The sequence below is a fragment of the Curcuma longa genome, chromosome 10 (genome assembly GCF_044706935.1).
Source record: "Curcuma longa cultivar G26 ecotype Majalengka, Jawa Barat chromosome 10, ITB_CL_G26_1.1, whole genome shotgun sequence".
In the NCBI taxonomy this organism is placed as follows: Eukaryota; Viridiplantae; Streptophyta; class Magnoliopsida; order Zingiberales; family Zingiberaceae; genus Curcuma; species Curcuma longa.
The window spans coordinates 6,584,113-6,608,004 of record NC_133870.1 but is presented as its reverse complement, the minus strand read 5'-3'; the positions used below and the strand labels follow the sequence as shown (position 1 = coordinate 6,608,004).

Here is a 23,892-nt window from a genome sequence, read left to right as displayed (position 1 = left end):
CAAAGTTGGTTCCAATGATTCCGAGAGTTCGATTAGAGAATGAGAGCTTCCTTGTTTATGTTGCTTTTCTTAAAGAAAGCACGGTTGAGTTCGAGAATCAAAGTTTGCCCCGAGGAAAAGAGAGGGTGCATTTGTGGCCATGAGAGGTGTGTGAAGGTGGCCATTAGGCTCCGTTTACTCCGCACGAAAGGAGGGGAGGGAAAGGATTAAGGATCGAAAGAACTGCTTCCGGAGGAACTCAAAGAGGATGATCAAGACGAAGGCACAAGTTATATGCCCCGTTATCTTTTGTCCATTTTAGCCAAGTTTTTTTGCTTCCTACAATTTGAAGTAGTAGCATTTTAGGCAAGATGTGGATTCATGAATCATGCTTCCGAAGTCATACCTTTCCGCATAAGTTGTTTTCGTCATCCCAAGTAAACATAGGCATCATGAGTCCAAGCTCACTCAAGGAGACTTTGAGCTAAACATTGTTAGGAATGTAAAGAGATCACTACACAAGTTTAGTATGTATATTTTTTTTCCTTTTTTGTGGATATTAATTGCTTGGAAATGTACATATTTGATTATTTTCTTCTCCAACTTGAGTTTAGTTCTTCACATTCTGAAAGAATTATGCACCTACTTTGAGATTGTTCAAGCATTGTATAGTTTGATAATGACAAGAACATCATGATATTGCTTTCAATGCTTGAAGGAAATTAACAACCAGTATCTTGTACAAGATTCAATCCAATCCTACAAATCGACCTCATTTGATCTACTTCGCTGAGTTATAGAACTAGCGACAAAGAGGACCGTTGCACTTTGTCGTCTTGCTCGAACGAGGCGAGCTTAATTCAGTCGATTGATTCACCTAATAACGTTTTACTCGAAATGAAAAATTAAACTGGTTCCCAACTGAACCACTATCGATAAACTTTTCGAATCATGCCAAATCTTTAATACATTATGTTGATCATGAAGTCTTCTCATCTATGACATTACATTCATCTCGAATGAAGTTAATATTTTGATCGAACTAAGCGAAAAATAAATTGAAATATCCGCAAATATTCACCCATTTACACGATGATTTTCTTTCCATTTAATTAGCTTCTAGACTCTACATTTTCTCTAACCGTATCTAAGAGGTTGCCAACATTCATCCAATCTTGGCACTAGATCCTATCAAATCTACTAAAGATTCAGTGACATTCCAAAATTAAAAAATTCGTATATATATAAAAAAAAAACTCCAATTTGCTATAAATACTCACCAAGCAATCTCATCCCACAACTATCCACACCACTCTAAAGATGAGAGCAATTCAAGAGAACAACGATGGTAACCAGAGCACCGACCCCTCTCCGAAGCTGAAGATGGACGGCTTCTATGCCTGTCCGGTGTGTCCCCGTAACTTCCGCAACGGCCTAGCTCTCGGCGGCCACCTGGCCTCCCACCGTCGCGCCAAGAAGAATGTAGATCAAGGAGCAAGTACTGTTGCATCGAACCAAGCCCAAGTGAATCAGCTGCCCGCGAATCCGTCAAGCCAACCACAAGCCCCCACCCCAATTGGATCCGACAACTACTCGAAAAGGTCACCTAAATTTAACTTTGCACCGATTTCTAACTGTGCAGGAGAGAGTTCCAGTCAACCAAGTAACTACCGATTTCATCGAGTTATTCAACGGTTCGACGGTTGGAAAACTGCTGAGCGGCTGCAGACTAAAGATCTTCTCAGCAAGATAAACCTCAAGCATGGTAGAAAGGAAGAGGGTGGTGGTCACTGGGACTTGGATCTCTCTTTGCATCTTTAGATCTTTCTACCTTCTCTATTTGGCCATGGGCACATGTTGTTGTTGGACTCTTTAGTTATTATCGCAAAATAAGTGCCAAGACTTTGAAGAACAAACTAGTATTGTAAAACCTCTTTAAATATGCATGAACAATTCTATTTAAGCATATAGATATTATATATATATATATAAGCAAAGATTCGAAGTTGATCTTTTCCCTACTTGAATTAGTGATGGAAGAGTGATGATGATATCGAATCTTTGTAGTTTTGATCAAAATTTCCTTTTTGCAATTGTTTTTCCCGTACATGTGACAGAGTGATTTGGAAGCTGTATCGATCTTGGTCAGTATTTATAGGTTGCAGAAGAGATTGGAGCCATGCTCGCGTCTTCACCGCTTGGAGTCTTCATCTTTGTTCTGAAGAAGCAGCTTTTGCGTCGGCGAAGATCATAAAAATCTGATCTTTTCGACGCCTCTTCCTGCAGTTCTCAGATTCGGAGGAAATGGGCGCGACGTGCGGCGGCGAAGACCTGCTGTCCATGTGAGATCAGATTCGAGAACTAAAAAAAATGGGATTTTGCAACTCTTCCGGTGATTCCCACGGTGAATGTGTTTTTCTCTCCCCTTGCTTCTTGAGTTCTCTTTTTTCTTCGCAGGATATCCGATCAGCCGAGTGTTGCTGATCTAGCGTTGATGGGCAGAGGCAGAGGGAAAGGGAAGAAATCGGCTGCATCCACTTCTCATGAGGATTCAGGCAAGAGTGGTGAAGAGGTGCTCCCTTATAGGAGAGGAAGGCCTCAGAAACCTCTGAAGGGTGACATTGAAGAAGATGGTGCTGAAGAAATTGAAGGAGGAGATGATCTGAAGCTCAGTGCACCAAACCAAGAGGCCAAGGGACCGACGGCAGTGAATGTCAAGAAGAGGAAGAGAGACTCGAAGTTGAAAGAAAACTCTGTGAAGACAGGAAATGGTGCTGCTGGATCTGAATCCATGGAGCAGCCGACTAGTTCTAATGGCCTCCGGCATAGCCGGAGCCGGAGGAAAAGCAAACCTCGCGGGCTGCTGAAGCTGGAGTCGAGTGCAAGTGAGCAGCACTTCAACTGATTCTACTGAGTACTCCCTGTGATGGAATTGGAGTATTTCTTCTGTTTCTTTTCAATTCAGTTCTCTTCTGATAGTTTTGGTTGTTCTGCATTCCTACAGATACGTTCATTGTGTCTGAAACAAGGTGCATTCAGTCTTCTTCTGCCATTTATTGCATGTTTCTCAATCAGCTATGAACTGTTTCAACACTGTAAAGAGTACTTCGTCCTGTTCATATCGAACATGAACTGGTTGCTTCAGGATGATCTTTCCTTCAACATGAAGGATTGATCTGTCTGTCGTCTGAAGAACATGTTAGTTGCTGCTTGATAGATCATTGCCTGTGGAACAAGTGGCGACCTGCCTTGGTGACAGATTAAATGCAGTGCAAGCACAGATTTCTGACCAAATGCAGATCGCATGCCTTGTGTTTTCCTTTTTACTCTTGAAGCGTGATTGGCTCTCAGAGAAAATCTATTTTGCATTATATCATAAAAATATAAAGAGAAAAGTGCCACTGGCATTGTTTGGCTGTGTTCTAGTGTTTCTGAGACAGATTAAATGCACATGGTCTGCATTCAACTCTGTCTATGATAGACAGTAATGTGCTACTGGCAAAGAGTAGAACCCTAAATGGATTGAACAAGAATTTTGATATATGAGGCTGCATCTGATCATTACTCATGTCTCAATATTTCATCATCTAGGTTTTTCGATTCCTTTTGTGTTTCCTTCTTAGGGATTAGGGTTCTTGGTAATGAATGAGTCTTTTCCTTTAACTCTTGAGACAACATTTCTCTGTGTTGGAGTATAGGCTTTATCGTCCCTGGGGCATATTGAGTTGGTTAGTGCGGGACAGATTTATTGAAGTGGACAAGAGTCGAATCTTGGCGAAGCTGAGACAATGTCCTCTCCATAGTGGCCAACTGTAGTTTCTCGATTTATCTCCTCACAGATGATCATGGAACCGACCATATGAGATCGTTGGGATACAGATTCCACCTTTGCTGAAGAATATAGACTCTATTAATAATGTCTAACTCAACCAATAGCAATCATTGTTGTAACTTCAACAAAAAGGTGGAATCCGTCTACCCCAACAGCTCCATATAATCGGCTCAACAACCCTCTGTGAGGAGGTAAATCGAGAAGCTGTAGTTGGCTACTACGGGGAGGACATTATCTAACTTCGCCGAGATTCGATCTTTGCTTACTTCAGTAAATCTGTGCCGCACTAATCAACTTAATCATGTTCCCGAGACATTATTATAATAATAATTTACTATCTGAGTATCAACTCGACTACTCTCAATCAATTATAATCATGATATATGAAATCTATGTTTCTTGAAGCTTAATAATATTTCTATGTAGTGGCTATAGTTATAACTATCCTATTATAATGTACTAAAATAAGAATATTTTTAAAATAAAAAATAGATAAGGTGTCTTTTTAATAATTTTTAAAATATAATTTATTTGAATGATAATGAAAATAATGGTGCCTTTTAATTTTTTTTTTATTGTTGTTGTTGTTGTTAGAGCTTTTTGTCAAAATTTAGCCTTCCCGGAAGGTTGTTACCCTCTCGTGGACCCTCAGAGAGTCAGGTGTGGACCCACTAAAAGGCCCTTCTTTCCTCCAATAACGTTTTGGGTGCTTAAATAAATCCAGATTCGTTCCTCGTAGTTTCCCTTTGTCATTACATGCCGCCGCGAAGATCGCAACGCAACTGGCGACCAAATCCAAGTTGTCTTCGTGCCGCTCTCTCGATCATCGGCGGCCTAAACGGAAGAAGAAGAATAAGCGGAAATACTCGGAAGCGAGAGCTTAGATCGCGAATCGCCTTCGGCGGAAGCCTGGGACGCAACCTCGATCGATTTCATAGGTATCATTTCAGGATCGATTGGTTGTGTTGTTCTTTTGCGGGTTGAACTTGTGGGGTAGGCGATCTAGGGCGGATGGGGGAATGATTTGTTTAAGAAACATTTTGACCGTGGTTCGTGATAAGGTATAGTTTCCCAACCGATGGAAAAGATTGGATTTTGACCTCTTTTTTGTTGCGTAGAGCAAAGGGGCCTTTTGTTTGTCGCGAGGGAGCTGAATGCTTAGGTTATTGATAGAGAGAAATAGAAAAGCTATTACTTTTATTTCCATTTTGTAGTTCTTTGGGATTGATCGAGCCGGCGGTGCAATGGGATCTGATATCTGATTACTTTAGGGTTTGCGTGGTATTTTATTTTGTAATGACTGTGAAATAAGTTTTTTTTTTTCTTTCCGAGTAGATCTATTCTCGACGGTTTTCAAGATTAAATTCGAGGGAGCGTTACATGATGAGAAAGCTGATTCAGGTGACTAGTCAGATCGATTCATCAAAGTAGAACGCAAATAATTTTGCAATTTCAGAATTTTTTTATCTTGTAGAAATTTTCTGATGAAATTTGACATGAATATATTTATCCAATACGTCATCCTCAATACTTGTAGATTGATTTTAGAGTTGTTTAAAAGGACTTAGTTATCTTGGATGAACATGTTTTTTTCTTAATGGTTTGTGCTTCTGCAAAACCGTATATATTTTCTTTTCCTCCCTTTTTCATTTGCTGGAATAAATATAGTTTTTCTGTTAGATGCTCAAAACAAGATCTTGTTTTGTTAGTTTTCTTTTCTGTGGATCTCAATCTTCTTGAGGTGTCATTCTTTGAGAAGATTAACATTGTTTTGTTGGCTTCAAAGGAGAGATTATGGATCATCTGGCAATAGCAGCTCAGGACTTTGGGGGTGATGCTTCTGATTTTGAGGTCGATGGTATTCGATGCGGCAATCTCAATGAGCATGATGTTAGTGATGAAGAAATCGAACCAGAGGAGTTGGCAAGAAGAATGTGGAAAGATAAGATTAAGCTTAAGAGAATCAAGGAAAAAGAAAAGCTTGATGCCCAGAAGTCTAAAGCAAAGCACACATCAGACCAGGCTCTTAGGAAAAAGATGTCCAGAGCTCAAGATGGGATTCTCAAGTATATGTTAAAGTTGGTGGAGGTGTGTAATGCCCGTGGGTTTGTCTACGGAATAATTCCTGATAAAGGAAAAGCTATAAGTGGCGCTTCAGACAATATAAGAGCTTGGTGGAAGGAGAAGGTTAAGTTCGACAAGAATGGGCCTGCTGCCATTGCCAAGTACGAAGCAGAACACTCCGAAGCACAGAATGCGCAGAAACGTGGGGATAGAAATCATCATACTCTGATGGATCTCCAAGATGCCACACTGGGATCTCTTCTATCATCACTGATGCAACATTGTGAGCCTCCGCAGCGAAAATACCCATTGGAGAAGCATGTTCCACCACCTTGGTGGCCCTCTGGCAATGAAGACTGGTGGATAGCTTTGAACTTACCCAAGGGCCAAGCACCCCCATACAAAAAACCACATGATCTGAAGAAACTATGGAAAGTTGGGGTACTAACAGGAGTTATAAAACACATGTCTCCTAATATTGGAAAGATCAAAACTCAAGTGCGGAAGTCGAAGTCCTTGCAGGATAAGATGAGTGCCAAAGAGAGCTCTATTTGGTTGGGAGTTCTGGATAGAGAAGAGATGATTGTCAATCAGCTTAGCGGTGGAAATGGCATGTCTGACCTAACACAACATAGTAGTTATGAGGAACAGAGGGAGGAGACAAACAGCTTTAACGATGAGTATGCTGTTGATGGCCTTGAAGATGCTCGAGGATCTACTTCATCCAAAGATGGTGGACAAAATATGCAGAGTGACACACAAGCTTGTATAGAGAATGTATCAACTTTGAGGGAAGTTAGTCCAGCTGGAACTCCTAATCAACTTAATCAAGGCACAGAGCAAACAAATGAACATGCAAATCCAAAAAGACATCATGAAGCTGTTGCATCTACCGACAAGCAGATGTCTATGTCGAATGAGGGAAGACCAAAGAAACTAAGAACTGCTATTCCTGACAGGAATGGCACAGACACAGCAATATTGGTTCAACATCCACAAAATACGAACCAGGACTCTTGTGTCAATGCTGGGTCAATGCATCCAGAGACAGTTTCTCAAAGCCAATACCTCATATTGGAATCTGGGGTTGTCGATTATTTGAGCATCCCTCCTCTTAATGCTGCTGCAGAGAACATGTACATTGGTAGGCAACCATTGCTGCGCCCAGGAGTTCCTGATAATGAGTTGTACAATGATACAGTAATTACTACTGGAGCTGAGGATGGATTTTATAGGGGTTTCAGTAACATGCACAGTACGCAGCAGAACGAAATGTCTGTTATCAGTCATGGAGTAAGGAATAATGGAAGCAGTAACCCTGCTGAGAATAATTCATATGAGCATCTTCTAACACCAGATCTAAATCCACATCCAATCAATGGAGACGTGCATCTATCTCTGGATGAGTCATTCTTCACAGGACCTGATAAATATGATTTGCCACCCGATATTTCTGGACTCAATTGTCCAAGCCCAATTCTTGACTTGGGCGAACTTACAAATAGTGACCTATGGATAATGGAATATTTGGGAACATAGGTAATGATCTTTTCTTTTACTTAACTTGTATGGTCTGTCTTCTGAGCTGAGTTTGCTAATGCATGCTCTCTTCGCAAAATCTATTTCTCAGGGTAGCATTCCTAAACGTCTTCAGAGTAGTGGAACTAAGCAGTTTACTGACTATATCGACATGCTAAGCATGATGTTCTTTCTTATTGGCCCAAACATCAACTTGATGTTCGAACTCAGTTCTCTCTGTCAAGTGTCAATTCTCAGGGAGGATTCTTATTTACTGCAACAATGAAGAGCTTGATGGTTACAAAAAATTTTCCTCTTGAAATTTTTGCTGTATATATCTATCTTTATGCGTCTGTCTGTGCCTTTTCTGCTCCTTCATTGTTGTTACTTTGGGGGATAAAAATCCTTCACTTTCTCGGTAATTTCTGGGAAAAGTTATTATCATAATTAATTTTTAATAGTTGGAAGTGGCTGATCATTGGACTCTGTCTCTCTTTCCCTGCCTTTGCATAGAAGCAACCTTCACAATATTAAATGATAACCTTCTAAATACTACAACCAACAGGAACTCTAAGATATCAAATTTGAAATATATATATTAAACACCAAACAGTGCCAGAATAAATGCATGCATCAGCTCTGCAAAAAAAGGGTCTAATTATAAAGGAATAACTTAATTTAAGATCACTTTCGATGAAGAGGAGATAACGTACAATAAATATCTAATCCTTCTTCTGAAAAAAGGCTTCATATTGAGGAGAATTTCATGACTATCCTTTTTAATTCAACTTCCTTTTTAGACAACTTTTCTCTTAATTAGTGCTTATCGAAGAAATTCAAAATGCAATTTATACACTTAAAAAAGTCAAACACCTTAGCACTGTACAATGATGTACGGTGAGTATCGGGTATTATAATGGCTGCGCAATTTTATGAATGTAATGGACATCAGAAGAAGAATAGAACAAAAACAAAAACAAAAAAAGGGGAGGGAGGAGGAATCATGAGGCTTCAAATGCAAATCGCAGTAGATACAATACAATGTTAGCATAAGGGATCAGATTGACTCTCACTGGCTTCATCAAAGTGGCTCCTCACTTCCCTTTTTAAGATCATGCAGAATGTTAGAACTCCTGGTCAACACGTTGGCAATTCATTAGCTTCATTTGGTTTATATTCTTCACATTTTAATTTCCATATTCAAATGTATTACCACCTTCAGGTCGTAGTAGCATTTAATCACCATTGTCAGCCTTATGCTGTGGAGATATCATCATTAAACACGATTGCTGCGAAGGAAAAATTACAAAAAATAATAATAATAATAAATTAATTATGCTAAGGGAACAAAGTGCACAAGAACGTTAGTATGCCTTGTAAGTGAGTTTAAATAACATGAGTTTTTTTTTTTGTATTTTGCAGATTATTTACCTTGGTCCCAGCAATTATGGTATCATTAAAGGGATGAACAGCACAAACTAGTATGTTTTGTGACACAGGAATATGTTTGTTTTCTGGAATTCTACTACATTCCTGAGAATTGCTCCTTGATTCTGGACTGGCAATGAAAAGAAAGATACGATAAGAATTTGATGGAAAATCAAAGTTCATCTCCATTTTATGAATAGATCTCCTAAAAATAATACAACTCACTCAAAGTCCACATGACATGCTGAGTCTTTGCCTGGAAAGAAGTCCAGCAAATACAATCCTTTATTAGAAGCGGACCCAACTGCGTAAGTCTGAAGATAAGATAATTAGTGGACGAGTTGAGTGTTGTAATCACGGTTGTATCAAAGAAAAACTGTAAGAATGCCATGTAATAACCAATTAATTGATTCATGGATTGCACAAGGCAGACAGCTATTTCTCCATGATGTTAAGCAACAAGCAATGCACAAATGATGTTTTTAGTCAAATCTTATTTAAAAGCATTTCTGAAGACATAGTAAGAGGATAGTAATGTTGTATTACAGGAAAACATACCGAGGAAGTTGGAAACCATGCGGGTCTTCTCATAATTGAGTGTGTCGACATATCTGGTCCATCTCTACTCACACAAGGAAAATATCAGAACATCGTTCAATGGGGAACAATGCAATAAAAACAAGTGCATTGTGTGGGCACAAGTTTATGAACTTACAAATCAGCAGGTGGACAGTGCACATGCGTCACGACAACATTCCTGAGATCCAGAACTCCAGACCTATAGGAAACCATACAGATTTATTAGAAAATTGAGCCTTGCGTCTAATAGCTTGATACACAATCTGAAACCAACCGAGGAATTTGATCAGATAAGTCACTTAACATGAATAACTGAAAGCTTTTTTTTTCTGTATAGCACAGAAAATAAGGAAAGCTAATGTGAGTTACCAGCCATCAACCATATGGAAAGCTAACTGATCTGAACAAGATGGATTGATCTTGATGCTGTGGATTTCTTTTGGAACAATGTGTGTTTGTGCCTGAAAGTAAATAAAATTACATTTCACTCAGAATATATTTGAAACTGGATGCACAAGTTGAATCGAAGGATTCTACACGTTGGCATGATACAAGATGCACCAGCATCATAACAGTGACAAGCCATAGGCACAATGTTTAGACAGCATCGTGCATTGAGATCAAGAATAAAGCATAGGTGATTTAAGGCTACAGATATCCAGCTAACTTGATTCTTGAAAGCCACGATGAAGATTACATCACTAATTTTCTCTAAGTATCATGCATAAAGATTGAATGAAGGCGTTTAACCTTTCTTTCTGCTATAAGAATTACAGTTATCTTGAAAAGATTCTCCAGAATAATTTGAGGATTTTTTATACCAAAATAAACAGCAAATTGCCTCATGACTACCTTTCTGCATAGGAAGTCTAAGTTCAGAGAATAGTTTTCCTACAAAAAAAATGATGTCTACAAAGACATACACCAAAAATGATGAGAACTAGATATGCCAAAGCCATTCATTATGGGTGTAGTGAAAAATATCATTACAGGGACTATAATTGACTTGGGAGTAACATTTCCAGGAAGCACCAACTCTTCTATATCTGATCAACATTAGTACGGATCCATTAAATTATTAGATATTCAAATCAGATTTGAATTGAATTAAAGATTAATATTTGGTGGCATGTACCATATCTAATGTTTGCTAAACATTTTCCACATATGACAAGTTTACACATTATTTCAGTGGGCATTGATAACATTAACATCCAAAACTTGTTGGAACAGTGAGTATTAAATAGAATAGAGATGAACATAAATCATTTTGTTATTATACCTTCAAAGATGAGATTTTCTCCAGCTCAGCAGATACCTTTATGGATAGTAAAGGGTAGATAGAACTCTGGGAAAAGATTCAATAAGGGAGAAATTTAAGATGATATCGTGAAACTGGGAAAAAAAAAAGTCACTCTAAAAATATAAATGAATCCAACTTGAAAAACCACAAAATACTTTGGCATTTGTCCTTTGCATGATAAATTTTACAACACCCATCATTTTTTTCAAGGCATCTATTAATAGGCAACATTTCATGGAATTTTATGTTACATATGCACTTGTTTCTGAACAACAAAGATTCTTCAAATATTTTGATAATTTCAGAGGGCCTACTTACCAAAGGGGTGGTTGGGGCTAAGAAAACTTGACAACATCAGCCATTGGTGGCTATCAACTATTAGGAAATATGTTCTCTCATATTTGACATAACAAGAGAAGGGGAGTTTTAGCACAATGGTAAAGTTGCTGCCATGTGGCCTAGAGGCCACGGGTTTGAATCTCGGAAACAACCTCTTGCAAAGCAAGATAAGATTGCGTACAATAGATCCTTTTTCAGGAACCCCGCATTGACGGGAGCTTCGTGCACTGGATTGCCCTTTATATTTTGACATAACAAGAACATATATAGAACCAATCAAAGTATCTCAGAGAAGTTTGATGTTTGGATTGAATAGAAAAGGTTATTTTTGGAAAGAAAAAAATATGAATATATAAACAGGAATATCTGTTCGAGATGCGATAGTGGAAACATATTTTTTAATTGACAAGTTGAATCATTGAAGACATTTCTACATATTTGCTTCTGACCTGATTGTGACTTTGAAAAGCATGTGATGATCGCCCTCCACGAAGATCCCAAAAGTGAATCAATCCACGTTTCCCTGCCCCTAATACAACCTACATATAGAAGGAGTTACTCATCACTAAATAGCAAAACAGAACCACAATAAACCCATATATGATTGTTACCACCCTGTTAATCTTGACTCCTGAGATGAACTCTTGAGCAATATCATAGACATTTTTATGAAAAATATTTTTCATAAAACAAGGCCCAAATTCCATAGTTAACTTAGACTCTGGTATAATTTAAGTAAGGTTACATTCTATCTCATCTATGCATCCATCTATTAGCAGATTTCATTCTACCAGCGATAGAGAATGAGGACATACTTAAAATGATAACTCTTGTCAATAGACACTTAGGCTTTGCTCCCAAAAGGGATTAGCCAATAGTTGTTGCATGTGGAGTTAGTTAATCATGACTCACAAGTATAGATTCAGATTATAGCCAACGTAAAGCATCCCCACAACAAACTTTAGTACAAAAAATCATATTAGGAGATATATAAGTCAAGATGAACTAGTCTAAGTTGGTACTACCTAACCTATGTTGGCACCAATGACATAATGACATTTATTTGAATTGATACAAATCAGTACTTTTTGAGGCGTACCAATAGATACTAATCAACCCTCGAAATCAGGCAACACATTTTTTATCTAAATCAAATATTGCGAAAGCTAATGCTCCTAATGCAAGTTTTTTTAGTAATCAATAAAAACTAACTAGAATTAAAATGTACTTATAAGATGTTCTATAAGTTGAAATGTTTGATATATTTCTTTATTTTTTTGGAAATTCTAAGGTTTATTTGAAATACTACGTTCTTGCTTTTCAAAAGTAAACAAACTAAAATTAAGGGGAGATAAAGGGTGGGACTAGTCCATGTTGATGCGGTCCGCCTTGTGTCAACTCATACTGAGTGTAAAATGACTCGAAACTAAAATGGTACCATTCCAAACTGATATCAAAGGTTTATTAAGCTAACAAAATAAGTTAAAATTCCATAAAAAATGTTTACCATATTACCATGTTGGTGTTAGCAAATAAAAAAACAAAAAAAATTGTAATCTTCTTGCTCATAATAATTAACTACGAGCAAATCAAAATTAGAAAGAAAATATTATAAGATTTAGAAACTTATTCAACAATGCCTCATCAACTACTTCTAGAAAAGTCAACAAGTCATGAATGGTGAATACAAAATAGCCCAATGTCTAATTCAATATCCTTCCAAATATTCACATAATTGTTGAGAATTAAGGCTGAATTTATGACACAAACCCGATCTTGCAAGTATAGTGCAATACTATTAATTTCTCTTCGTGGATCTGTTGTAAGCATGAGGCACTGAGAATTGCTCGATCGTGTATCCAAAACATAAACATTGCCATCTAGACAAGAAGCAAACAACCTACAAGAAGAAATGCAGGATCGTTATGTTATCACAAAAGAAGTTAAGTGGTATCATATGTATCCCCTTGAATTATGGGTATTTCATGTGCCTTTCTGACTCCAAAACATCTACTTTTGTCCCTCTTTATCCTCATCTGACTTTTTAGCTGTGAACAAAATAATTGAGCAAAAAAAATTTAAATTACAGCAAAAACAACTTTGGTGGGATTCAAACAGAGTGAGTTTGACCCAAGCCCAACAAATGGTTTGTCACAAGAAAATAGGGAGCATATGATTTATACTAGCAAGATTTGAGCACTAGGGCTCCTACTTTGTTACGATGAAAGAACAAAGCAAAGCCTCAATCCATCCTAAAGTGACTGACCTCTCAGAAACATTCCTCTTTCCAACAAACAAAGTTGAACTAAAAGAGTCCGGCTTGGCTCAGCTCAACTTGGAAAGTTTTCATCTTAAGTTGGAAAACTTTCGTCTTGTTTCATCTTTGCATTAAGTCAAATTACAGTTATAGTAGCTTCATTATCCTTTGCCATTCTTATTTATGCCAATTGCTTTTCAGATTTTAAAAGAGTAGTTTTTTTCTCTCTTCCAAATCTTCTATCAAAGTTCTATCAAAGTTAGTTCAGTCACTTTTTATCTTTGCAATATAATTTTATTCTTTTCATGAGTATACATCAAAATTTCGTTAGACTCTTCTCTAACATCTTTCTTTTAGTAATCTGTAACTTCACTCAATTTTTCTCGTGTTATTTATCTTGTTTCATTGGAACCCTTCACAGTTTGTCACTTTTCATTTGCACAAATTTCTTCTATATCTTCAATGAGGAAGAGTTAAAGAAGAGTGTCTCTGAGAAGATTTTACACTTCTCTAAAGGCCAGATCAAGTCCTCAACTTCAATACAAAGCATTTTGTTGTCAGTCTCTCAACTGCAACAAAGTGTTGCCTTTGCATTACTTTTACTAAGTTTTTTATAAGTCTTATTTTCCTGTTTTATATAACAAATTAGACATTGATCAATATTTATGCTTTGGCTTGAGGCAGACCACATGGGGTATTATGTCATTAGGTATTTTGTTGGATAATATAGATATGGATATAATGTTCTCTCTTATAATGAATGACTGATATATTCCTTTTAACTCCTGGAAGTGGGAACAATGTGAATACAATGCACAAGCGAATAATGAAACCAATACTTTTTTTCAGTTGACCTTTTACACAAATATTCCAAATGAGTAAACTTTAGTATTTGCACTTTTATAAGTTCACTAACCTTGATTTATTAGCTGAATCAAACAATACATCAGATAATCCATTGGAGAGCTCATTAGTGTGACGCTTGCAGCAAAGTACCTAGTTTTTTGTTTAAAAGGAAAATAAAAAGAAGGATTAGAATGTACGAGGCACAAGCAAGAATTTGGAATATAAATAAGGATGACTTGCTGCAACACTTTCAAATATCTCACTATTCTTGAGATAAAAGCCATATTTTCACAAATTAAGGAAGGAAATACAAGGAATTTGTATTAAGAAAACTCTCTTATGAGGATCATTTTAAACAGATTGCAAGATTAGATTTGAAATGTATGATACAAAATACTGTTGAACTACACATAAGGTAAAATATAAGCTAAAGATCTAGTAAACTTACTTGTATGGGATCGTTTGAGATATAAGTGATATCAAAAAGCGAAATATTATTGTTTTGTCTGGAAACACAGACCACCTAGAAAAGAAAAATAGTTAGGACAATGCAACCATGAAAGTGAACTGAGAAACATGTTAAACCACTAGTCATTGAAGTAAAGTTAGCATATTTCTATTAATCATATATTAACTATGCCCAAAAAAAATATCTAGAAATGTTCTCTTGTATCCAATAGATAAAGGACCAAGGAAGGTCATTCTGCCTTACATCTGTAAATAAAAAATCTTGGATGGAAATATTTGCTCAGCAGTGCACAAAGGAGCAACTTATTATGACACAAAATTTACTCTATAAATATAGAACCACAAAGAAAGTACAAAAAAACAAGCTAGCCTACATCATAGATGACCAAAAGAGAAACCAATATGTTCTCATACATGTATATTATGCTCAACACACCATTGCTGCTAGCATATGAAATGAAAATCCATCGTGTAAATACAAAGGAGCATTAAACACTTTATATAATCTCAGGCAAGCAAATAGACTTTTTGAGTGACCAAAAGAAACAATATGCTTATGTCAATTTTGCACGTGTTTGCCAGACTTAACTATAACTTTCACATGGAACAAACAATTATAGATCAAAAAATGAAAAATATCTAAATGAATGTTATTCAATTTAGTAATGGGAAGTCAGTCCTATTTGGAATAAATAACAAGCAAACCTCATGTTGATTAGTTGGATTCCACCGGATAGAATCTAATTCACGGTCCTTGGAAATATGGACCAAATCTTTTGCCCCAATCACCGATTGACCTTAGCAAATGACAAAGTGGATTATGTTCAGCCTAATCTACAAATAATAATTGAGAGAAGCAATACAAAAAATATTAGTTCCCAATCAACATTTGGCTGAACCATGATTGATTACATTAAGGGAATAGAAAAACTTAAAAAAGCTGAGTAGAAGATGAATAATATACATTCATCTTTTAGGAATTAATTTACATGAAACACATCTCACAATTTATTAAACAAATTAATAGCTAGCTCTGTTTTCTTTTACTGCTTCGTCAAAGAAAACCATAAGTTTTCTATTCCTTCTAGGTTGTAATTGCAAATGAGAATAATCTTTGATTTGTTAAATTGATTCCTTTTAATAAGTAAATGTGTGTACAGGTACCAACATAATCATAAAACACATCATAAGGAAATAAGCATAACCTTGTATTAAATTATTTCAAGGCAGATTATGTTTCTAATAGAATAAAAGCTTACTTGGAGTTGGACCATATATTGCACAGTATAACGTTTCGAAGTCATATACTGTCAAGCATCCTGATTTTGTTACTGAGGCAAGATAAATTCCCTACAAAATGAAAGCCAACTGAATGCAATGGTAATGTTGTCATTATAGAATAACAATAAAGACTCATATAGAATGAACCTGAGGTTCCAAACCACATTAAATTATCGTGTAGTATTTCTTTACTCTTCTTTTAAATTAGTTTTTAAATATTTTGTCTCCACTGCATAAGTGTTATAAAATACTTCTAAAACTTAAAAGGTGCTATCCCCCTAGTGCATTGTTACAATGCTAAATAAAATTTAGGATGGGATGTTGTTTTTGATATTTTTTCAATATAGGTCACCTTTTGATGATAATGAAAATAAGGAGTGCCCTTTTGATTTTCCCCCCTAAGTTTTATGTCAAACAAGGTACTACTAAAAAGGGATGAGATATAGTCAAATATTTATTTAGATAGAAATCCTTACAACACAATCTACAAAAATCTGCAACTTGTACTACAAAAGGAAGTGTTGAAGATCCAAGATTATATTATTGATTTGGCCTCACCAAGTAATATAGCGCAATAGTTGGTTAGCACATTAAGTGAATTGAAGTGCACATCCAATCATATATTTGAATATCCACAAAATTGATGAGTTGGAAAAGAAAATTTCATAAAAGTTAATGCAAATGAAAGTGATATATGTCTCTTGTATTAGTGAATTTTTGGAGCTTGGGGAATAGTGAGACTGTGTTTGGTTGTTGTATACATAATTTATATCTTGCACTGGTAACTTTTTCTTTTTCTTTTTGTTTTCCATTTCCTAAGAGTATCCATTCATGTCACCATCAGCATCCTCCAGTTCATTCATCTAAGCAGGAAATCACAGTTTGCTAAAAAATTAAGCAAGAAGATAAGCATACACAACAAAAAAAAAAAACCCTAAACAAGATAAGTCGGTGCCTAAAGATAATTCTGAATTTAATAAGGCGAGAAAGCAATTGTTTATAATAACTGTAATTCAAACTTCTATAGAATATCAATAGCAACCTTGTTGTCAAATTCAAGTCCCGAAATCCCCTGCCTGTAAAAGGAGCATGGGTAAGTCAATACTCCCTTCCATGATAATCAAGCAATACTGATCAATCAAGCCAATACAAAGCAAAAAAGAAGTAATGAAATTTAGGAATCAATATATTGCTAGTCGAAACCAAACGAGAAGATATGAACCTTATGCTATGTTTGGGAGGAGGTGAGGGAAGGGGAGGGAAGGTTAAACAAGGAGAAAGGGAATGTTGATCCTTGTTTGGGATGGAGTGAATTAAAAAGGGAAGGGGGAGAGAAGGCAAAGCTTTACCTGTATCCTCATGAATTGATATAATTTCTTACACCCCGATTTGGGGTGTAAGGAAGGGGAAGGGAATTCAAAAATAATTTGTTCCAATTTTATCCTTATGTTAAAATATTAATTTCTAGAATAACTCATCTATGAGGTATTTTCATCTTTATGCCACCGTCGCTTCTCACATAACGCAAGCTGTCAGAGTTCAATCGCTCGCACTCCACGACGTTGACGTAGGCCCTCGCCACATAGGTAATCCTAATAATCTTTTCTCCTCCTCCTCGTCCTCCTGCCACCTTGCCGCTCTGGCTCCTCCCTCTGTCTCTCTCTCTCACACGGAAATCCATTCAACACAAGTTAAATGCTTATCTAAATCCTCCAAACCCCCCCCCCCCCCCCAACAATTTTTAGTGCATGTGGTTGTAGCCATCAGATGGGTGGTTGTATGACATCCAGGCTTTGGTCCAATGGCGAGGAGGAAGGCCCGATGGCGCTTTGTCGCAAGAGGAAGCGCTCTGTAGATAAAAAGCTTTTAATCCCATGATATACTCTAGAAGTTTAGCACTGTTATCTTGAGCCTATTTTTTATGGAACCTAAGATAACATAGTTGATATCACTGATGTTTCATTGATTAACTTACAAGATTTTCCTTTTTTTTTGAAATTTTTTATTGTACATTTGAATTTTTGTCAAATAGCATAGTTATTGCACTCTAGGCTTACTAGCATAAACATCTTGTGTGATCTTAATTTGAGGAAATTGAGATTTTTTTTACTTTCTATTTAACAGTACGGATATCTTGTGTGATATTAATTTAATTTTTTTCATTTATTTGATTATAGATATGTGATCAAAACAATAAACGTAATAATTTCATTAAGTTGCATCACATGCATCAACTCGCATAGGCACAAATTGTTTGTTTGGTTGCAACTTGGTATGCACGACATAGGCACAAACAAAAGAGTCAAATTCCTCATCTTGTACTATAAGAACGGGAACATGTACAGATTGAATTAATGACAAAAGTGTTAATTAATGATCGATGTCATAGTATAATTAGAATGAGTCATTCTGCATTTGTGAGATTGTGTAATCTTTTAGTCAAAGAAGGTGGTTTATGACCTACAACAAAGATCTCTATGGAAGAACAAGTAGCAAATCACTCTATTTGCTAGGTCACAATGTTAAAAATCGTGAACTTGACTTCTTTTTCTATCGATCAGGAGAAACAGTGAGTCGCCATTTCCATAATGTTTTAAGAGCTATAATGGAGTTGGGGGATAAATTTCTCAAACAACCAGATGGGTCACAAGTTCATTCAGAAATCTTCACTAGCAATCGATTCTACCCATTTTTAAGGTGAGTATTATTGTTATCTTTTGACTAGTCTAGATTTATGTCTATATGTTCATAATTATTAATAATTTAGACATGGTATATTAGGATTGTGTTAGAGCAATAGATGGAACACATATTCGTGTTAAAGTCTCCCTTTGATGCTCCAAAGTTTCGTAGTAGAAAGGATTTTCCAATACAAAATATCTTAGCAGCATACACATTTGATTTGAAATTCACTTATATTTTAGCCGAGGCCCGAGTGGGAAGGGACAGCATTCGATTCAAAAATAATAAAAAATGCATTAACCAGACAAGAGTGTCTTAAAATTCCAGAAGGTAAATTAAATGACATATATTGTAATTAGACTTTCCTTGCTTTTACAATTTAATAACACATTTTTTTAGGAAAATATTATCTTGTTGATGTTGGATTCATGTTGAAAAGTGATCTTATTGCACAATATCAAGGAGAACGTTATCATTTGAAAGAATATAACCGCAATCCACCACGAAATGCTTGAGAGTTATTTAATTTTCGACATTCTTCTTTGCGCAATACAATTGAAAGAGCTTTTGGAGTCCTTAAGAAGAGATTTGCTATTATAGAAAGTTCAACAAAACCAAATTATGGAGTTGAAACTCAAAAAGAAATTATTCTCTGTTGTTGTATTTTACATAATTACTTGATTAATATTGATCCAGATGAAGGATTGCTTGCCGAGGTTGATGCTGAACTTAATAATAATAGTGAACATCAAGAAGAAAATCATAGTAATAAAGATGACAATTAAGATGCAAGAAGGGGAGAATTGCTTAGGGATTCCATAGTTACGGCTATGTGGTTAGATTATAATATGTGATATTTATGCTTATTTATTTATCTTGTGATTTTAGACAAATTCTCTTGTAATTGGATAATTGTGAATGTTCACATTTTAATTTATTTTGTTACTTGAATTTTATATCATATGACTGTTTATGTGATTCTGTATTTGATTGTTACTGTATTTTTTATCTTAAGAATGCCAAAAAAGGACTTGCAAAGTGAAAATACAACTGCAAGCAAGGTGAATAATCAATGTGTCTGGAATAAAGTAATGGATGATGCTCTTATTGATGCATATTTGAACCAACATAATATAGACAACAAGGTTAGTGGAACCTTTACTACACATGCATTTGAAAATATTGTGAATGAATTGAAAGCAAAATTTCCCAACAAACTTATAGATAAGCACAAGGTTCAAAATCACATAAAACATATTAAAAGAGGCTAATTTTCATGTTATGATATATTCAAGAATGGTATGAGTGGTTTTGCATGGGATCCCATCACAGAGTTCTTCAATGCTGAACCTGAAGTTTGGCAACAACTAATTGAGGTGTATATGCATTTGAAAACTATATTTGCTTTTCTCTTATGATACTATTTATGAATAATGTTTAATGCAATTATATTGTAGCTTGTAGATCAAACCAACAACTGCCGAATGGAAGAGCAAGCCGATTCGAAATTATGAGAAGTTAATTGAATTATATGGGAAATATAAGGCTATAGGACAACATGCCAACACTGCGTCAGAAATGCGAAAGAGAAGAGCTACCATGGAAGTGGAGAATAATATTGGTGAAAATCATTTTGAAACCATTGATGAAGTTGAATTTATGATATCTCAACAAGAAATCCATTTGGATAATTCAAATGCAGTTAATGAAGATGTTCAAATTCCAACTCCTAGTTTTGAGCCAACTAAATCTCAAGCTAACTCTTTTACTGGTGCATCATCAAAGAACAAGAGTGCAAAGAAAGGTAAAGTTGATGATGATAGTATAAGCAATGCAATCGACCGTGTAGCTCAAGTCATTATGAGTTCAACACATGAAATGGTTAAGTCAAATGAACTTCCTATTCCTGAGAATGAAGTGTGGAGTTTGTTGACTCAATTAGGTGTTGAGCATCATAACATTTTTATGCTATTTGTATCTTGTTCAACATTCGAAGATGTTGAGAGCTTTACTTGGATGTCCTTTGGAATATCACAAAAAGTTATTATTCCAAATGATGGATGGAGTGAATCTACCACATAATTAGTTTATTACTTGTTGGATGATATATATTTGGATGCTATATATTATGCATTTGGATGTTATGTACTTGGATGATTTTAGATGTTTGTTAAACTATTATTATTTAATGTAAGACTTGTTACTCGATGATTGGATATACTTTGTTCTTAACATGGCGAAATGGATATTGCATATTCTTAGTTTTTTTTTTAAATTGTGTTATACACACAGATATATAAAACACGTGTGAATGATAGTCTCATCTCTTAGTTGTATCAATCCTTTTATTGCCATACATTTTTATGGTTTTCATAAAAATAGGATAATAGACATTTCTGCTTTATAATGATTTGTTTGTTGTGTTATCTATTCACTAAAGTACTGGCATGTTCTACCTGTTCTATAGTGTTAGTTTCTAGATTTTTACATCAATAAATTTTTATAGAAATATCTGTAAAAATGTTGATTTATCCTCTATCGAACCAAAGTGTATAGATTCTATATTGCACATGCTCATTATATGTCTGTTTACTATTTCTTTAAACTTTTTTTATTTATTTAAGTCATAAATATTAATTTTAATTGGTCTCACAGGGTGGTTTTGGCAAGAAGTGAAATGAGTTATATCTATAGGTTTAATGAGTTATACATATTTTTTTCACATGTATATTTGTTTTTGAAAAGTGAGAGTATTTTTGTAATTTTATATATTTAACTTTCATTCCCTTTCCTTTCCTCCCAAACAAAGTAGCACATATTACGTTAATAAACTTTCGCTCCCTCCCAAACAAGGGAAACTTAAATAATTTCCTTCCCCTCCCTTCCCCTTCTGTTAATGAACCTTCCCTCACCCTATCCAAACAGAAAGTTAGTAGAAGTGAAGTATGTTCATCAAGATTGAATTTATACATGAGGAAGATAAGAAATTGAATTTTGATGTTTAATATAAAGCATCTACACATTTAGGAGGGTCACATTACTGTATATTATTGAATCTTTAGCTAATACATAGAATTGGCATACAATGAGAAAGCTAGGTCATGTTCTGAATCAAATTGGCTATCCTTTTTCCTTATTATTATTTTATAGGAAGGACTTGATACCCCCCACACACAGTCCTTCCTCCTCACCTTTTAAGACAATCCAATACAGCATCCTTGGATGTGCTACCAGAAAATCATGCACTTGTAGAGGTTACAACGTGCATGCTCAAAGAAATACTTAAGATGGTATTGACTCCAATGTTTTAACACTCTAAGAGGATAACATAATTTGGAATTCTTGAAAATGTCATACAAGGTAAATAGGCAGTTACATGTGAAGGAGGTTCAGAAAGTAAAGTAACGCTCTAAATCACAACATTTATTAGATGTTTTTCTCTTTGAAATAGAAGCTTGGCACTTAGCATGTTATTCTGAAATCAACTGACTTTAGCAATCTCATGTTCCTTGTTCATTATAATCTATAGTCAATTACCTCATCAAACAAAATATATCTTAGAGTATGCTTTGCAACCATCCAGATAATTCAGCAAGTGGTTAGCATGGTCGATATCAGAGAGAAGTGCTAAAACACGGCATCATAACAACATTTTGCAAGCAACCACATTTCATAAAGCAGAATTCCAGTAGATGAAACCAAAGACTGGCCCAATGTGGTGCAAATTGAGTTTAACGAAATGGAAGAAAGAGATAAATAGACCTTAAAAAAGATCCCGATGGATAAGCAGGTTCGGCCAAATGTGCCTCCTGAGAAAATGCAATCCCGTTGGTAATATACATGAACTGACCAAATGCTTATTCAATGTAGAAATGGCAGAGCAGGGTGTACTTACAAGAGTTGCACAGGTCTCGGGCTCGAATAAGTAATCATGCCCGAAAATCCTAGCCTAAGTAAGACACGCAGAAGAATAGATAATCGAAAATTAGATCCGACGCAAGATTTAGATGTGACGCAAAAGAAAGTGAAAAAATTACTAATCTTATCAGAAAACTAAACTTCGCCATCGAGGGAATAAGGCGATATTACCTCGGACAACGAATTATGAAAAAGTGAAGATGCTTCGCGACGATAACTAAGAGGCATCCTTCCTTCTATCTCTGGTATCGCACGCGTCCATCTTGGCCTTCAAGATTCAAAAGGACCAAATCCCCGTCAAAACGAATTGAAAAGAAGCCCGATTACATGGAGGACTAGGAGAAAACTTGCACAAAATAGCACAGCAATGGAGATCGCCGGAGAAAGACGACGACAGATGGCTAGGAGTACCTGAATCGAGGCTTAAGGAGTCGCGTAGCGGGGACGGCGTACTTCTCCATGAAAGCGGCGAAGGGAGGCGACGCGCTGTGACTGAGAGTCGATTTGAGATCGGAGGGAGCGGAGAGGAGGAAGGGTTTCCCGCCCAAATAATGCGCCGACCGCCGAGTCACTGGCGTATATTATAGCTATATAATTTGGAATTAAAAAATTTTCCATTAATGAGTTTTTCTCTGTTAAAATAGTAAAGTCTTATTATTGTAATTGAATATGATTTTAAAAAAATAAAATGCAAAATAATAATAATAATAATAATAACTAACAAATATAATATATGAAATTTAATAATTACGAAGATAGAATTTTAACGATACATCATTAATATTATGGGAAATGCTCCAATAAATATGATATGTGGGATGTGTTTCTTATGAGTGTGATCTATTAGATAAGGATCTTATAGGTAGAAATTCGTTAACATATTTTTTTCCGATATTATTGATCAGTTGATAATGAATTCGGATCTTAAACTATATATATGGGCTATGATCCTGTGACTATGAAAAATCAAGTCCCATGGGGGTTTTCTTGAAAAGAAATCTACAAATTATTCAAGACCACATCAAAGAATGATATTGAATCTCTTCTTCTTCTGCAACTTTACTTTATCGTAACCAACTCGGCTATGTCCATCTGTGAGGAGGTAAATCGAGATCTTAAACTATTTATATGAGTTATTGCCTGGCTATAGGATTATTATGATTATGAAAAATCAAGTCGTAACAAACTCAGCTATGCCTCGGGGTCAAATCATGATATTGAATTTCGACGGATCAAAATTTATAACTTGTATTTAATTTTATCAATCACACCTCTTGTGAGGATTAGCATGAGTATCATATATTTTTTATATATGATCATGAAATCGATTGTGTGGAATCGCTAGGGTAACTGATTCTATTTTTTACTGATCATCTATAAAAAATATATGATACTCTT

General features: G+C 35.6%; 2 protein-coding genes and 1 pseudogene across 2 annotated transcripts; 2 read left to right on the top strand and 1 right to left on the bottom strand.

Moving 5' to 3' along the window:
* Positions 1 to 2,473: 2,473 nt before the first annotated feature.
* Positions 2,474 to 2,868, top strand: LOC141835676 (uncharacterized; annotated as a pseudogene).
* Positions 2,869 to 4,581: 1,713 nt separating this feature from the next.
* On the top strand, positions 4,582 to 7,865 carry LOC141835694 (ETHYLENE INSENSITIVE 3-like 3 protein). The gene is made up of 3 exons (XM_074723067.1): positions 4,582 to 4,749; positions 5,598 to 7,414; positions 7,506 to 7,865. The coding sequence occupies exon 2, from the start codon at positions 5,606 to 5,608 to the stop codon at positions 7,412 to 7,414; it is 1,809 nt and encodes a 602-aa protein (XP_074579168.1). The 5' UTR covers positions 4,582 to 4,749; positions 5,598 to 5,605; the 3' UTR covers positions 7,506 to 7,865.
* Positions 7,866 to 8,504: 639 nt separating this feature from the next.
* On the bottom strand, positions 8,505 to 22,955 carry LOC141836738 (uncharacterized). The gene is made up of 19 exons (XM_074724263.1): positions 22,906 to 22,955; positions 22,666 to 22,762; positions 22,472 to 22,525; positions 22,339 to 22,385; positions 16,937 to 16,970; positions 15,873 to 15,963; positions 15,319 to 15,410; positions 14,594 to 14,668; positions 14,216 to 14,295; positions 12,813 to 12,942; positions 11,492 to 11,581; positions 10,683 to 10,748; positions 9,770 to 9,861; positions 9,537 to 9,599; positions 9,380 to 9,443; positions 9,047 to 9,135; positions 8,825 to 8,951; positions 8,610 to 8,682; positions 8,505 to 8,526 (listed from the first exon to the last, which is right to left on the bottom strand). Exons 1-18 carry the CDS (start codon positions 22,953 to 22,955, stop codon positions 8,629 to 8,631), a joined length of 1,395 nt encoding a protein of 464 aa, XP_074580364.1. The 3' UTR covers positions 8,505 to 8,526; positions 8,610 to 8,628.
* Between the last annotated feature and the right edge of the window lie 937 nt (positions 22,956 to 23,892).

Bases quoted from the DNA above. Each gene is read 5' to 3' on its own strand.
- LOC141836738 (XM_074724263.1), bottom strand. From the start codon at position 22,955: ATGGAGAAGTACGCCGTCCCCGCTACGCGACTCCTTAAGCCTCGATTC. The intron at 22,763-22,905 runs GTACTCCTAGCC...TGAATCTTGAAG, and splicing joins CTCCTTAAGCCTCGATTCAG to GCCAAGATGGACGCGTGCGA. The intron at 22,386-22,471 runs GTAAGTACACCC...GCATTTTCTCAG, and splicing joins CCGAGACCTGTGCAACTCTT to GAGGCACATTTGGCCGAACC.
- LOC141835694 (XM_074723067.1), top strand. From the start codon at position 5,606: ATGGATCATCTGGCAATAGCAGCTCAGGACTTTGGGGGTGATGCTTCT.